General features: G+C 33.8%; 1 protein-coding gene across 4 annotated transcripts in view; it reads left to right on the forward strand.

The window, feature by feature from the left end:
* Nucleotides 1–17,025, forward strand: part of EXOC6 (exocyst complex component 6) — a 169,808-nt gene that overhangs the window by 54,669 nt on the left and 98,114 nt on the right. For 3 of the 4 annotated variants that reach the window (XM_069461027.1, XM_069461029.1, XM_069461030.1), the window contains exons 6-9: nucleotides 118–322; nucleotides 1,710–1,865; nucleotides 4,638–4,706; nucleotides 13,349–13,432. In XM_069461027.1, the coding sequence (XP_069317128.1) occupies nucleotides 118–322; nucleotides 1,710–1,865; nucleotides 4,638–4,706; nucleotides 13,349–13,432 (514 nt within the window). The remainder of the gene's footprint in view (nucleotides 1–117; nucleotides 323–1,709; nucleotides 1,866–4,637; nucleotides 4,707–13,348; nucleotides 13,433–17,025) is intronic. The other variant, XM_069461028.1, reaches the window with a different exon arrangement.

The following is a 17,025-nucleotide window of genomic DNA, read 5'->3' on the forward strand; positions in this document are numbered from 1 at the left end:
TTTTAACTATATGTCCTTTTTGATGGGAGTTTTAGGTTGATTAATTATTAATATTTGGACTTGTAAAATTAATGTGATAAGAACTTTTTATAGAGTTTTCTTTCTAACTTCTTGCAGGTATTATTCTGCTTTAAAAACTATGGAACAATTAGAGAATGTATACTTTCCCCGGGTTAGTCAATACCGGTTTTGTCAGCTAATGATAGAAAATCTTCCTAAACTCCGTGAGGATATTAAAGAAATCTCCATGTCTGATCTCAAAGACTTTTTGGAAAGCATTCGAAAACATTCTGACAAAATAGGTGAAACAGCGATGAAACAGGTGAGATTTAAAAAGAAAATTTTAACATTTAATAATATAGAATATAGAATTTATCCAAGGTTAACTTCTTCGACTTAAATAAAATGCTTATTTTTGTTTAGTTTTATCTTTTTTTTTTTTTTTTTTTATCTTTCCTGGTTCTTGTTTTGAATGGATTTTGTCAGTGTTTCCTTTGGGTTTATAGTTTTCCTTATTTAAGTGAAGATAGTCTAACTTGAATTCTTTAGTTACCATTGAACTCTCAATGATCTTCTCCATATATGTTGTGTTATGTTATCCTTTACTAACATCAGCCAAATCTGATATAAAATTAGTTAAAAAGTGGCAGCCACAGAGGCGAATGAGAGCCTTTTATGCTAAGGTTCTAAATTGTTCTCTTTTTAAAACAAATTAAGAGTATTAACTTTGAATTAAAAACCCCTACAGTTCAATAATAAAAGACAAACAATGGGAAAAGATTCAGCAGTTGAAAAGTTGATGTCCTACCTTTTGAGTCAGCAGTTCTTCTCCTAGGTATTTATTAGTGAGAAATGAAAACCTGTCCTTACGAAGTTCATAGCAGCTTTGTTCACAATTAGCCCCAAACTGGAAACAACCTAAATGGGTATCAACAGAAGAATGGATACACAAATTGTGGTATATTCATACAGTGGAATACTACTTAGCAATAAAAAGGAATGAATTACTGATAATGCAACAACATATATGAATCTCACAGATATGTTGAGCCATAGAAATTGAACACAAAAAGGCACAAACTGTGTGATTCCATTTTTATGCCATTCTAAAACAGGCAAAACTTAATTTAAGATGAAAAAAATCAGAACAATGGTTGCCTCTGGGTGGGGAGATTGCCTGGGAAGGGACATGAAGGGACTTTTGGAGAAATAGAAATGTTCTATACCATAATAAAAGTGTATTTGTCAGAATTGTTAAGATTTGTATATTTTAATATATATACATCTTCAAAGAAAACTATAAAAAATAATTGGGGCATGTATGGAGTGAATGAGTAAATGTATAGCTGAAACAAGAATATGAAAATATTAGTTGTTGAGGATAAGTGATGGGTACATGGGAGTTCCTGATATTAATCTGTTTCCTTTGTTTATATTTGAAATTTTCAATAATAAAAAGTTTTAAAATGATTATAATTTAATTAAAATTTTAACAGGTACAATGAACACTGTTTTGGATGATAGACACATTTATAACCCTGACTCAAGCCATGTGACAAAAACATTTGTGCCCCATAATATTTTGAAATGAAAAATAAAATAAAATATTTAAGAACTAGCTTTTAAAACTCCTAACCATGATATTTTTTGAACCAATTTTGACCATAATCAATTTTGAAATAATCTGAATTTTTCTCTCTCCAAAATAGGCACAGCATCAGAAAACCTTCAGTGTTTCCCTGCAGAAGCAAAATAATGTGAAATTTGGGAAGAATAGGTATATAAATCACGATAGAATTCCAGAAGAAAGGAATGAAGTTGTATTGAAACAGGCACTTGAGGAAGAGGATGAGAATGAAGAGGAGGTGATGGGGTTTCTTTCTTTATCTATTATTGAATAATTTTTTTTTCTTTTGGATTATAATGTACATCTGTGTGACTCTGTCTTCTCATGTGCAAATTGAATTTATGTTGTGAAAGTTGTCAGAAACAAAATGGTGTCACTAGTGTCAAACTGTGACAAAATAAAGCACTAGAAAGCCATGAAGGTAGGGCTCTCATGCATGGCTTGCCTAATAACAGGATCTATCACAATAAATTTTTCCAAACTGCAGTCTACTACATGAGCCACACAAGGACAGCTAGCAGCACAAGGACAACTAGCCACTTATACATGAACACTTGCCTTTCAAAACTGTCTTACGAGGCCAATCCATAACTTCGAGGACCTAACTATAACTCCAAGATTGTAAGTCCTACCTAGCAACGCTGACACTAATGAATGAACTTTCTTTCAAAATAATTTGCATAACTTCCTCTGTCCGCAATAAAACCCTAACCTTTCTTTGTTTTCTGGACACACCAGAGGCTACTCCCATCTGTGCATATGTCCTGGATTGCAATCCTGTTTGTTTATACCAAGTAAATACTTTTGCTTAGAGATTCTTGTTTATATATTTTTATTTCAAGTTGACAGTTTCATCTAAATTGTAATGAGCTATTAGGGCAATGGAGTCATCTGAAATATTAGACTACATAATTGACAGATAAACAGGATATACTGTAGATTATATTTGTAAGCCATACATAGTAGAACCTGGGTGTTCTGTCCTAATTAGCAGTAAAAGTGTAAATCTAATGATTTTTTTGTAGTGATCATTCATATTTGAATTATCTGCGGCAAAATTATTTCATAATGTAATAACCTTGCCATTTGGCCTACTTCCGGATAGTCTACATTTTTTTTCAATTGGTCCTGAGATATTCCAAAATAATTATAATATGATTAAAGTTTATTTATTTATTTATTTATTTTGAGACAGAGTCTTGCTTTGTTGCCCAGGCTAGAGTGAGTGCCGTGGCGTCAGCCTAGCTCACAGCAACCTCAAACTCCTGGGCTTAAGCGATCCTCCTGCCTCAGCCTCCCGAGTAGCTGGGACTACAGGCATGCGCCACCATGCCTGGCTAATTTTTTTTTTCTATATATATTTTAGTTGGCAGATAATTTCTTTCTATTTTTAGTAGAGACGGGAGTCTCGCTGTTGCTCAGGCTGGTCTCGAACTCCTGACCTGGAGCGATCCACCTGCCTTGGCCTACCGGAGTGCTAGGATTACAGGCGTGAGCCACCGCGCCCGGCCTAAAGTTTATTTTTTAATAAAAGTTCTAATAAGTCTAGAAACCTTGAAATTATCTTTAAATATTTACTTTCTCTCCTCCTCTATATCCAAATTCATTCTCTTATCTTATTGCTTTTTTTTATTCTCCCCACAAAGTCTTCTATTGAGCCTACCTTTTATCTTCTTTTTTGAATTCCTTTTGAATTTAGTTACTATCATAGGGAGCCTAGTTATTGCCAATTATTTATAAGTTTTGCCTTGCCAAAGAGATTTTAAATTCTTTTTCAAAGGACCTAATTGAGACACAGTAAGAACTTTTAATTGAATCATGTGAAAATGTGCCCATGGCCATCTCTGTGGATGGGGGAACAACTGAGTGTTCACTGGTACATTTCTGCTATATGTCTAGGGATGAGACTATACATACATATGCATGCATGTATGTATATATATGGAATATGAATATGCATATATAGCAGATGACTACTATTGTACTGAATACAGACAAATGAACAGCCTTAAACAGTTAAATGTCTTCCTAATGTGGAATTAGTGGGTCCTGATTAGTCCCTTGAAATGAAATAAATGTTTTTAAAATCTACTTTTTTGTTTTTTCTTAGTATTCAGAGGATCTCTATTCTCTTTTCCCTTGAAGTTCAGAATGGTGAAAATAGACCATCTAGTCTTCCTACCTCAATTTTCCCCAGTCTATTTTGTATTAATACATCTTTAACTACTGGGAGCATTACCATCATGCCTTACCCCCTAATCCATATTTTTAGAGTAACTTGGTTGTTCCCTGTTCTCTCATATCCATTTTATTATTACACTATACTATATTTTATTTCTATTATTTTACCTTATAAGTAATATTATAATAAAAATATTTAAGTTCATTCTGGGGATTCGTGAGAGTAGAAATGTGTTCCTTTAAAAATGGTTTATGTATTTCTCAAGTTTGAGAAACTTTATAGCGCTACTATATTTCATTAATTATAGGGTGCATATTTTATATTATAACATTTCAGAATTTAACATACATCTTAAAATTGATGGTGTCATAGTTTCAAGTGATTGTGCCTTTTTTTTCCCTATTGGTCCATTAAATAATAGTAATGGTGTCTATGATTTAATACAATAATGGTAAATCATATAACTTAGCTGCTTCAGAGAAGGAGCTTTGTCTATAGCTAAACCATAAATCCAAAATAATGAGATATCTAGCCATTCATAGCAATTTTTTGATAATCTACCAAGCATGTTAAAGATATGCAGTCTTTACCTTCTCTTACCTTATAATCTCAAACAGTTAGCGATGATAATAAACATAAACTGCCAAATAAATGCCAAAACAAATTTTAAAAAGTTTCGTATTTATATTGTCTACTTTCTGTGGGAGAATTGAATAAATGTTATAACATGAAGTCCATGAATCACCTTGTCTATCTTAACTTTACATTATCTGATAGTGGACTAATAGTTTGACCTGTCATTTTTTAAAAAGTGATTTTATTTTTCAGGTCTTAACTGTTCAGGATCTTGTTGATTTTTCTCCTGTTTACCGATGTTTGCATATTTATTCAGTTTTGGTAAGTTTGTTTTATATTTATGTATATATTTATATTATTAAAAAGGCATGTGTGCAGTTGGGCCTTAAAGGTTGATCATAATAAGCCCTGATAGCTGTAAATCTTCATATAGTAAACATTTGTGAAATATCCACTGTGTGTAAGGCACTTACCTACTTACCTTTTTTTCCTTACTTCTCATAGTCTAATTTCAAGTGATATACCTCTTCGTGTATATTAAGTGTAGTATATTTTAATATTATAATAGTATACTTCCATTTATTCCCTCTTGCCTTTGTGCTGTTGTTGCATCCCAGTTACTTAACATTACTTCTGTATGTTTATTCCACACTATATTTTTCTTATTTTTGATTCAGTAGTCAACTATCATTTTTTTAAAATAACTGCTTTATTGAGATATAATTCATATACCAAAAACTTTACCCTTTTAAAGCAGCAGTCCCCAACCATTTTTGGCACCAGTTTCATGGAAGACAATTTTTCCACGGACCAGGGTGGGGAGAGGGGGGATGGTTTGGGCCTGATTCAAGCTCATTACATTTATTGTGTAGTCAAACTTCTCTGCTAACGATAATCTGTATTTGCAGCCGCTCCCCAGCACTAGCATTACTGCCTCAGCTTCACCTCAGATCATCAGGCATTAGATTCTCATAAGGAGTTCGACCTAGATCTCTTGTGTGTGCAGTTTACAGTAGGGTTCACACTCCTATGAGAATATAATGCCGCTGCTGATCTGACAAGAGGCAGAGCTTATGCAGTGATGCAAGTGATGGGGAGCAGCTGTAAATACAGATGAAGCTTTGCTTGCTGGCTGCTGCTTACCTCCTGCTGTGCGGCCCAGTTTCTAACAGGCCACAGACCAGTACCAGTCCACCTCCTGGGGCTTGGGGATGCAGTTTTAAAGTATACAATTCAGTGTTTTAGCATATTGACAAGGATGTACAACCATTACCACTATCTAATTCCAGAAATATTCATTACCCCCAAAAGAAACCCTTTAGCAGTCACTCTTTATTCTCCTCTCCCCCCAGCTCCTGGTAACCACAAATTTACTTTCTGTCTCTATGGATTTGCCTATTCTGGTCATTTCATATAAATGGAATCACGCTATTTGTGGCTTTTTGTGCCCAGCTCCTTTTTTTACATAGGTGAAATTTTAGGTTACTGATAGAGATCTTCTGTTTTAATATAGGTATTAATATTTATAGCTATAAATTTCTCTCTAAGCACTGCATCTCATAAGTTTTGGTATATTCTGTTTTTGTTTCCGTTCATCTCAAAAGTATTTTCTAATTACCCTTATGATTTTTCTTTAACCCATTGGTTATTTTAGGGTGTTTGTTTAATTTTCATATGTTTGTGAATTTCTAAATACCCATCTGCTATTGGGTCCTAATTTAATCGCATTGTGGTCAGAGATCATACTTTGCATGATTTCAGTGTTTTTAAATTTATTGAGGCTTATTTTGTGGCCTAACATACGGTCTATCCTGGAGTATGTTCCATGTCTACTTAAGAAGAATGTGTGTCTGGCTGTTGTTGGGTGGTGTGTTCTATTGATATCTGTTGGGTGTAGTAGTTGATTTATAGTGTTATTCAAGTCTTCTGTTTCCTTATTGTTATTCTGCCTGTTATTGAAAGTGGAAGTGTTAAAGTCTCCAATTATATTGAATTTTCTATTTCTTCCTTCAGTTCTGCCCGTTTTTTTCTTTATATATTTTTAGGGCTTTATTGGTAGGTGAATATATGTATATAATTGTTATATCTTCCTGAGGGGTTCACCTTTTTAAAAAAATCAAAAAATGTCCTTCTTTGTAATGTTTTTTGGCTTAAAGTCTGTTTTGGCTGATAATAGAGTAGCCACTCTAGCTCTCTTTTGAGTTTTGTTGACATAGTATATTTTTTCCATGCTTTTACTTTCAACCTTTTTGTGTCTTTGAATCTAAAGTGTGTCTCTTATAGATAGCATGTAGTTAAATCTGTTTTTTTTAATCCAGTCTGCTAATCTCTGCCTTTCAATTGGAATATTTAGTTAATTACTGATAAGGTAAGATTTACGTCTGCTGTTTGCCATTTGTTTTAATACGTCTTTTCCGTCATTACTGCCTTCTTTTGCATTAAATAAATATTTTCTAATGTACCATTTCCTTTGTCATTTCTTTATATATATAAAGTGTATATATTTTATATATATGTAATTATTATTTTCTTAGTATTTGCCTTGGGGACTGCAATTTACATCTTACTTAAAACAGTCTAGCTCAGATTAATACCTTCTTTGTGCTGTTGTTTTCATACAGATTATATCTTTCTACATTATAAAGTCATTTGCACAGTTTTATAATTATTGCTTTATGCAGTTATTTTAAAATCAGGTAGAAGAAAGGAGTTACAAACAAAAATATATTTATACTTTCTTTATGTTTACCTCTGTGTTTTCCCCTTTACCATTACTCTTTATTTCTCCATGTGAATTAAAGTTACTGTCTAGTTTCCTTTCTTTTCTGCCTGAAGGATTCCCTTTAGCCTTTCTTTTAAGACAGGTCTGCTAGCATCAGATTCTCTCAGTTGCTGTTTATCTGGGAATATCTTAATTTATTTTTTTTGTTTTTTAAGAATTGTTTTGCTGGATATAGAACTCTTGGTCTTCTTTCAGCATTTTGAATATGTCATCTCACTGCCTTCTGAAAACATTTACTTTTAAGGAGTTTTGAGGTTTGAATTATTCATGTTATTGAAAAAGAATGGTAATTATGTTAATTAGAGCAAATAGAACTACCTTTATTAACTAACTTTTTTGTTTTAGCCCCCTATTAATGGCAAGACTAACTCTCCACTTACCAGCTGAGGCAAAAGCGATCTCTAAGCATAATGTAAATGTAAAATAAACTCATTGTTTTATAAATAAATTGGTGATATTTCAAGTGTGTTAAGCTTTATTGAATAGATCTGTAAAAGGAATTTCCCTTTTTAAAGCTATAGTAAGTCATACTATGGTATAAAAACAATAATACTTTTAGTCTATTTTATGATTAAATAATTCTTCAGATGTGTGTGAGTATAAAATACTTTAACTTCTCAGATTCTTTTCAAATTCAGTATTTTATCTTTTATAATGTCAGTTGGTAGTATGCACATTTAACTGCGTTTACACCTGAGACAAGCAGAGGGCTAGACTTTATCAAAGATGCTGCTGCTATCTCTAGTAACATTGGAAGTTAGGCTGTCTGATATCTAATCTCATGTTTCCTGGGGGTTTTTTTGTTTGTTTTTTTTTGTTTTTGTTTTTAACTAGATCATATTGGCTTCTAATCAAGATGAAGTTATTAATTACCTAAGTAGTTACAGTGTTGTGGTTTGATTCTTTCACCCTACTTTCAAATCCTATGTTCTCCTGGTTTGGGGTTTGGTAGAAAAGAACAATTTTTTGGTTTGTTAGTGCTTAATTTTTCAGTCTTATATGGGCACAGTATACTACCTTGAATGCTGATAGGTACTTCTATTACTTTGTGTCAACTCTGTTCCATAACAGTATGATTCACAAAGATAGAGACCATGAGAGTGTTGTTTATTGTTCTTTCCCCAGTGCCTCCCCTTGCTTCTGATACTTGATAAATGTTTGTTGACTTTAATGCCACATTCAGTTTTTAATAAAATAATTTTCTTATCTTTATCCTGGTAGCTTATGTCAACAGGTATAAAACAACACTCAGTAAATATTAAAAGGGTTATTATAAAGGGGTTATATTAATAATGTATGATTTCAAAGACTAGATCTGTTGACTATAATTTCATTTTAGCCAAAAGGTAGCATTTCCTATTCTGTTTAATCAAGTATGAGTGTTACATGAAAGGAAAATAAGTATAATGTCAAAAAAGGGATTATCTTTGGAAAATGCTGCAAACTATATCCACAGTGTAGCTTATCATTTTTCATGCTTTGAGAAATCAAAAGCATGTGTGAATTTTCTTGGCTGGCTGTGTCCTAAACTTTGAGCCTAGGGACCATTTATCCTAGAATACTGAATGAATGAATTTCTGAGTGTATTTGATGAATACCTAAAATGCTGCCCTAAGCATTTTAAGCATACATGAAGGCTTTCCAAGGGGTCCTGGGCTAGAAATATTAAGGAAATAATTTTTAGATCCTTAGCTTTTTTCTAAAAATGATCTGTCTGGGAACCCTATCCTGTCTTCACAATGAATTCTAGTGCTCAGCTCAGATTCTCTTGGGTCCCTTTTCATAAGAGCTAAAAGTGCCTCAGAGTCTATTACCACCTCATTCTACCCACCCCACACCAAATTACCAAGGTTGAAGTTAGTTATGACGTGTGGGTGTAAGAAAGCTTAGATTCCTCACCTAGATTGGGACAACACTGAGATATAACACACTAGGAAGTTGCACTGTGGAATCAGGCTGCAACCTACTCTCTTAGATACTTTTTTTTTTTTTTTTTTTTGAGACAGAGTCTCACTCTGTTGCCTGGGCTAGAGTGAGTGCCGTGGCGTCAGCCTAGCTCACTGCAACCTCAAACTCCTGGGCTCAAGCGATCCCCCTGCCTCAGCCTCCTGAGTAGCTGGGACTACAGGCATGCGCCACGATGCCCGGCTAATTTTTTTATATATATTTTTAGCTGTCCATATAATTTCTTTCTATTTTAGTAGAGACGGGGTCTTGGTTCTGCTCAGGCTGGTCTTGAACTCCTGAGCTCAAACAATCCGCCCGCCGTGGCCTCCCAGAGTGCTAGGATTACAGGCGTGAGCCACCGCGCCCGGCCTTAGATACTTTTTTTTGCCTGAGATGGCACATTTGATTGGCTGACTCTTGTTCCCTCTCTGCTTTTTTCACTTCTTGAATAGTCTCCTTCTTGAGCATTTCTTTAGTTTGTCACTGATCTAGGTTCTGTCCCCAGGAAAGCTACCTAAGATGCTAACTGTATTAGTTATCTATCACTGCATAACATACTGGCTTAAATATTTCACAGGCTTAGCAGTCTGGGAGTGGCTTAGCTGAATGGTTATGGCTAAAGGTCTCTCATGAGGTTCTAGTCAATATATCAGCAAGGACTGCAGTCATCTGAAGGCTATACAAGGGGCTGGAGGATTTGTTTCTGTGATGGCTGTTGGCAGAAGGCCTCTGTTCCATGCCACATGGGCTCTCTACAAGGCTGTCTGAAAGTCTTCATGAAATGGCAGCTGGCTTCTCCCAGAGTGAGCCAAGAGAGAAACCAAGATGGAAGCCATAATATCTTTTATAACCCAATCTCAGAAGTGACATACCAGTACTTCTGCTTTATCCTCTTGGTCACATAGACCAACTTTGGTACAGTGTGGGAGGGGACTATACAAGGCTATGAATACCACGAGGGTAGGGATCTTTGGAGCCCATCTTGGAGTCTTTCACACTTGCTTTATGAAAGAAAGTCATACCCTGCACTGATACTCACTACTACCATGGTATATTGTCTTGATGTGAAAAAATGTTTAGGGTGGCAAATAAAGGAGAAGTCTCCTTTAAATTATTAATCAAGGAACTGTATACACACAGAGGCTCCTTCTTTTTTCTTTTTGCATGAATTTCTATTAAGTATAAATCATGTTAGAAACAGTGTATTTTGTCCTGTGGTGAGATAATTCTTAATTCAGATACATGGTAGGGAGTAATGACATAGGTGAGAGTAATGACAGTTTTATTTTGATGACCTGATCCCTTTTATTCCCACCTATTGACAACAGATATATTGCTTTTAAGAGGGAGTCCTGTGAGAGTACAGCAAAGAGAATGTAGCAAATTTTAAATGCTAAAACTGTGTCCTGTATGTTTAAATGTAAACAATGGTTTTTGCTAATCGTAATACTCTTTTAGGATGTGTCATTTGCTTTAAAGAAAAGCACCTTTAAGCAGCCAGACGATATGGATTAGTGAAGGTGAATCTTTTAAACATAACTGGAGTGTTTCCTGGGGCTGCCAAAAATTTCAAGTTACATTGGCTAAGCTCATTCTTTCATATTCATGTTTATTGTGGTAAAATAAAGTGGTTAAAGCTGTTTTACCAAATTGTTATAAGTGTAAGTCCAATTACATGTTTAATATTTTCTACTTTATATTTAAAAAATAAAACTTGATTATTAATTTTTAGCAGTACATATGATTCTTGTTCACTAAATACCCAGAAAAATCATGACCATCATATCTGGCAAAATTAATGGAGTTATTCCTGATTTTTATACTTGGTTTTATTTAATTATTTCCGAAAGTTTAACAACAGAGTTTTACGTATATCTACATGTTAAGTGAAGGCATATAGTATTGTTGATTATACTCCCTCATAAATAATTTAGAATTTTAGCTATATATTACATTGCATTATTTTAAATTAAGTAATGAGAAACAGAATAAGTAATGAGAAACTGATTTGTTATCTTGATTTGAAGGTGTGTGAATGTGTAAAACAATCACATTGGGTCTAAATAATCTTAATCTTGACTGTTTTTTGTAATCCCATAATTTATTTCTCAGTGGTTTTCATAATATAATATTCCTCAAAACATGTTAACTTTTTTTTTTTTTTTTAAGTAAAACATAAAGTCAGACTTTTCCTGAGAGACATTTAATACAATTTGACGTAGGAGTGTGATTGTGAGGACTGGCTTTGCTAATTAGGTTTTAGGGTGGACTTTTAAAAAAAATAATAAATGCCCTAAATCTGTGCTGAGACTTTTAAACAAAAAGTATATTGTTAATGGGGGAAGGGAGAAAGCCCCATTTATCCTATTAAGATATTTATTCCCAATAAAAATTTAATTTTTGGTTTATTCATTATAAAATGTATAATATACTTATGCTATTTAGATCAGTTAAATACTAATTATAATAATTTAATCCAGAAGAAAAAAACCCCACCTTAACCTAAAGCCTTACAGTCTCAGAACTAAAAAATTGTAAAAGTAAAAACATTACTTTAGAAAATATAGTATTAAGAAAACATTAAGGCTGGATGCGGTGGCTTACCCCTGTAATCCTAGCACTTTGGAAGGCCAAGGCGGAATTATTGCTTGAGGTCAGGAGTTCGAGACCAGCCTGAGCAAGAGTGAGACCCCATCTCTACAAAAAAAAAAAAAAAAGAAAGAAAGAAAGAAAAGAAAAATTAGCTGAGTGTGGTCATGTACGCCTTTTGTTCCAGCTACTTGGGAGGCTGAGGCAGGAGGATAGTTTGAGGTTGCCGTGAGCTATGATGATGCCACTGCACTCTAGCTGGCTTGACAAAATAAGTCTCTGTCTCCAAAAAGAAAACAAAAGCAAAAACAAAAACAAAAAAAAAAGGGTAACTTACAAAACCTATAAAACCATAATGTTTTTGAGTCCATCAGAGAATTGAGTTATGAAGCAACCAAAGAAACTGAATTCCAAAGGATGACAAACCCTTCCAGGGAGAGACAGAGCACATCAACTGATGTTAGTTACCAAATTAAAACTGTGTGAGGGATGCCATAGTTTTTTTTTTTTTTTAGAATTTTTTTTTTTATTTCAGCTTGTTATGGGGGTACAAAAGTTCAGGTTATATATATTGCCCATGCCCTCCCATCCCCCCCGAGTCGGAGCTTCAAGCGTGTCCATTCCCTAGACAGTGCACATCGCACTCATCACGTAGGTATACACCCATACCTTCCCTCCAGCCCCCACCTCTGTCCGATACACAATTGGTGTTATTCCCAAATGTGCACTTAGGTAATGATTAGGGAAACCAGTTTGCTGGTGAGTACATGTGGTGCTTATTTTAAAAAATTATTTTAATTGACTACAAAAAATTTAGAACTTTCTTAGGGGATACCTAAATAAAAATATTTTTTTGCGTTATGAGTTTACTTTAGACAGCACTAAGAAAAACTGTGGTTTTTGTAGCTACATAAGTATAAAGAAAATAAAATTAAAATCAGAATTTCTGTTTCAGTTAAAATGTGGGTTTTTGACTTTTTTTCCTATTGTTGTTTTTTTCTTTTGGCTTTTCTTTGGAGCCTTAGATGAGTAAGGGAATGGGTTCCTGACCTTTTCTTCTGACTCTGTATGGATTCTCTTTTAAGCAGAGAGGAAGACAGTAGGGATGGATATATAGTTATTTATTTATTTGTTCATTCATTTAACAAATATTTATTGAGCACCTTCTGCATGTCAAGCATTTTTTAAGTGATGAGGATATGAAGGTGATCTAGATGAATGTGAACCATGTTCTAACAGACTTAGAGAGTCAACTGGTAAAGATTGATCTCTGTTGTTTGATATGGTAGTGACTAGCTATATGTAAGCACTTAAATTTAAATTACTTAAAATTAAACAAAATTAAAAAGTCAATGTCTTAGTCCTAGTAAGTACATTTCAAATGCTCAATAGCCACATGTGACTAGTGGCTACTATATTAGACAGTGCAGACATAGAAAACTTCCATCAGCACAGAAAGTTCTACTGGACAGCACTGAGATAGACTAATAATGAAATGGCAGCAAAAACTTGTTCTTGACATTCAATATGAAATGGCATTTGGTATTTATATTCCCATTGGAAAATTTAAAACAACTCTTAGAGGGTAAAGAAGTACCTATTTTAGCTGTGTGTGTGTTTCATTACTCTGCTGATTTTATTTTAGGGTGATGAGGAAACATTTGAAAATTATTACCGAAAACAAAGAAAGAAACAAGCAAGACTGGTATTGCAACCCCAGTCAAGTATGGTAAGTTCGTGAATATTTTGAATTGGTTATGTTGTCACTTTTTACTTGCTTACCCTGCTTTAATTTCTTCAGAGCATGTATCACTATTCATTTAATTACAAATATTTATTGAACACCTACCATTTCTAATCATTGGTTTAGGCACTAAGGGTATAGCCATGAACAACACAGATAAGTCTCTTTTCTCATGAGCTTATTCTACGAGGGAAGATAGTGAATAAAAAAAAAAATTATAGTGAATAAAAAAAATGCTAGGGAGTGGAAATTAGTTTTTGACAGTATGGTGGACTGTATACCTTGATTAATTGTCCCACAGAAAAAACAACTAAAGAGACTGTATAGACATTTTTTTAAATCTTAAATTCTTTTTAAATATACTGAGAATCTGGCAAGAAACATACCAAAAACTAAATGAATAAGGAATTGTTCTCTATATTGGTTGTGGTAATAGTTACATGACTCGATTTATTTATGAAAACTCATAGAAACTCACATGAAAAATGAGTTTTATTGTATGTAATTTATACCTCAGTATATCTGACTAAAACAAACAAACAAAACAGGAAAACCTAAATGAAGGCAGAAACCCAGATGGGTTTAATGAAACACTGGATATAGCTTTTATCCTAGGAGCATCTGTTGAGTAGGAAAGCATGAGTTTTGAGGACGTGGGGTACAGCAGGCTAAGCCCAGAGCCCACCCAAAGTAGATATCTAATAAGAGATTGTCTCCCTTGTAAAACTGAGACTCCCAAAGAATTTAAAGCCCCGTTATTAGGATGAGCTAGAGATAAAACCATTTAAAACTCTCTCTGTTCCCTCTGGCAGATACTATAAGGAAAATTACCTATCTCAAATCTTGGTGCTGAGTGAACAGAAAAAAAAATCTGTCTGAGAATTCATAACTAGTAATTTGTCACTGCTTGTGCTTACAACCCAAATTCATTCTACTTAGATAATCAAAAAAATCTCAAGCTCAAAATTTAGTTTAAAATGGTTCCATGCTAGTACTGTCTTCAAGTACCTGGCCAAAGCAAATATAGATCTCTGCACTGTCATCCCAGAGTTAAAATTAGCAATTCACAGTCAAAAATAGTTACCAAACAAGTGAGCATCATTAGAAATATTAATAACAGAAATAGATTCTAAAAGACTTGATATTTGAATTATTAGTCATAGAGTATAAAATAATACTATTTAATATATTTAAAGAAATAAAAGGCAAGCTTGCTAATATAAACAGGTAACAGAAACTATGAAGAATGACCAAAAAAATGTGAAGAAAAATCACGTAGAATATCTGGAAGTTAAAAATGTATTAACTGAAGTTAAAGATGTTATGAATAGGTTTGGCAGTTGAGTCTCAGCTGATCTGAAGAAATTATCTGGAAATAATTAAGCATCATGGAGGGACAAAGGAAAAAAATACATAAGAGAGACACAGGAGGTACAGAGGTCTAACATACATCTAACTGGAGTTTCAGAAAGAGGATAGCGTAAATGAGACCAAGGAATATTTGATGACATGTAGCTGAGAATTTTCTGGGACAGATAACAATTAGAAATCCACAGAGTCAAGCCCAAGGAATCTCAAATAGGTTAAATAAAAAGAAACACACTCTTAGAAAACTTAGAATGAAATACCAAAGATACAGAGAGAATAGAAGACCTGAAAAACGTTATCAACTATCTTGATCTAATTGTCATTTATTGAATCCTCCCCCCAAACAGCAGAATGCACATGCTTTTCAAGTGCACATGGAAGACTCACCAAGGTAGATCATATTCTGGGCCATAAAACAAATAACAACAAATATAAGAGGCCTGAAATCATACAAAATTTGTCCTCTGACCACAAGAGAATTAAGTGATCCATATGCAGAAAACAAATATTGACTCTTACCTCATTCAGCAATTCATAGATTATGGACCTAAATTGTAGAACTTTTCAAAAAAACAAAGGATAAAATCTTTGTGACCTTCAAGCAATCTTTTCTTAGGTGAGATACATAAAGCATAAACCATAAAAGAAAAAAATTGGCCAGGTGTGATGACTTACACTTGTAACTCCAGCACTTTGGGATGCTGAGGAAGGAGGGGGATCACTTGAGGCCAAGAGTTGTAGACCAGCTGAGGCAACATAGCGAGACCCCATCTCCACAAAAAATAGAATAATTAGCTGGGCATGGTTGCATGGGCCTGTAGTCTCAGTTACTTGGGAGGCTGAGGCAGGAGGATCACTTGAGCCCAGGAGTTTGAGGTTGGGTGAGCTATGATGATGCTACTGCACTATAGCCCAGGCAATAGAGTGAGACCCTGTCTCCAAAAAATAAAAATTGATAAATTAAGCAACAAAATTAAAAACTTCTCCTCTTCAAAAGGCATTGTCAAGAAAATGAAAAGGCAAGACAGACTTGGAAAAAACATTTGTAAAACTCATGTCTAACAAGGGGTTTGTATCTAGAATATATAAAGAACTTGTATAACTCAATAATTAAAGATAAACCAGTTTTTAAAATGGACAAAAGATTTGAATAGATGAACAGATGGGAAATAAACACATGAAAAGATAATTTGGTATAATTTTTCATCAGGGAAATGCAAATTAAAGCCACAATGAGATACCGCTACATACTTACTAGAATGACTAAAATTAAAAGGATTGATAATATCAAGCGCTGGTGAGGATATGGTAAACTGGAACTATCACTTCTGGTAGGTATAAAATTATACTGCCACTTTGGAAAGTGGCTTGGCAGTTTATTATATATAATGTTAAGCATATTCTTATATCCCCAGCAGTCCTGCTCCTAGGTATTTACCCATGAGAAATAAAAATGTAACTTTACACAGTAGATCATATGTGAGTGTATATAGTAGCTTTATTCATAAATGCCAGAAACTAGAAACATCCTGAATGTCTATGAACTGGTAGATAGATAAATTCTGTTGCATCCATATGAATAGAGAAACAAGTTGTACATTTATATAATGCAGTACAGCACTAAAAGGGAATTGATGCATGCAGTGATATAGAGGAATCTCGAAAGTATCATTCTAAGTAAAAAAATTCATATACAATAAAGTTATGTATCAGTATGATTTATGTTATATAACATTTCTGAAAAGGGAAAACTATAGGACAAAATGGGATCACTGGTAGCCAAGGGCAGGGCAATTCTCTACAAAAGGGCATGAAGGAAATTTATGAGATGGAAATGTTCTATATCTTTATTTTGGTGATGATTACACAACTGTCTATATTTGTCAAAACTCAAGCTCTATATGTAAAAAGGGATTAATTTTATTTTATCTAAATTATACCTCAATAAACTTGACTTTAAAAACGAACATAAATAAAAGATCTAATACATGTCCACAGAGAAAAGAGATTATTTTCAAATAAATAAAACAATGAAATATCTTCAATGCTGAAAGAAGATAAGTGTTAACCTAGGATTCCACATCCAGTAAAACAAGGGCAAAAATAGACATTTTCAGATACAGAAGAGCAGACACCAAGACACCCTAGTTACTGAGGAAATTCTATAGGATATACTTCAAACAAAAGGAAAGTGATGCCAAATGGAACAT

The sequence above is a fragment of the Eulemur rufifrons genome, chromosome 28 (assembly GCF_041146395.1).
Source record: "Eulemur rufifrons isolate Redbay chromosome 28, OSU_ERuf_1, whole genome shotgun sequence".
Classification (NCBI taxonomy): Eukaryota; Metazoa; Chordata; class Mammalia; order Primates; family Lemuridae; genus Eulemur; species Eulemur rufifrons.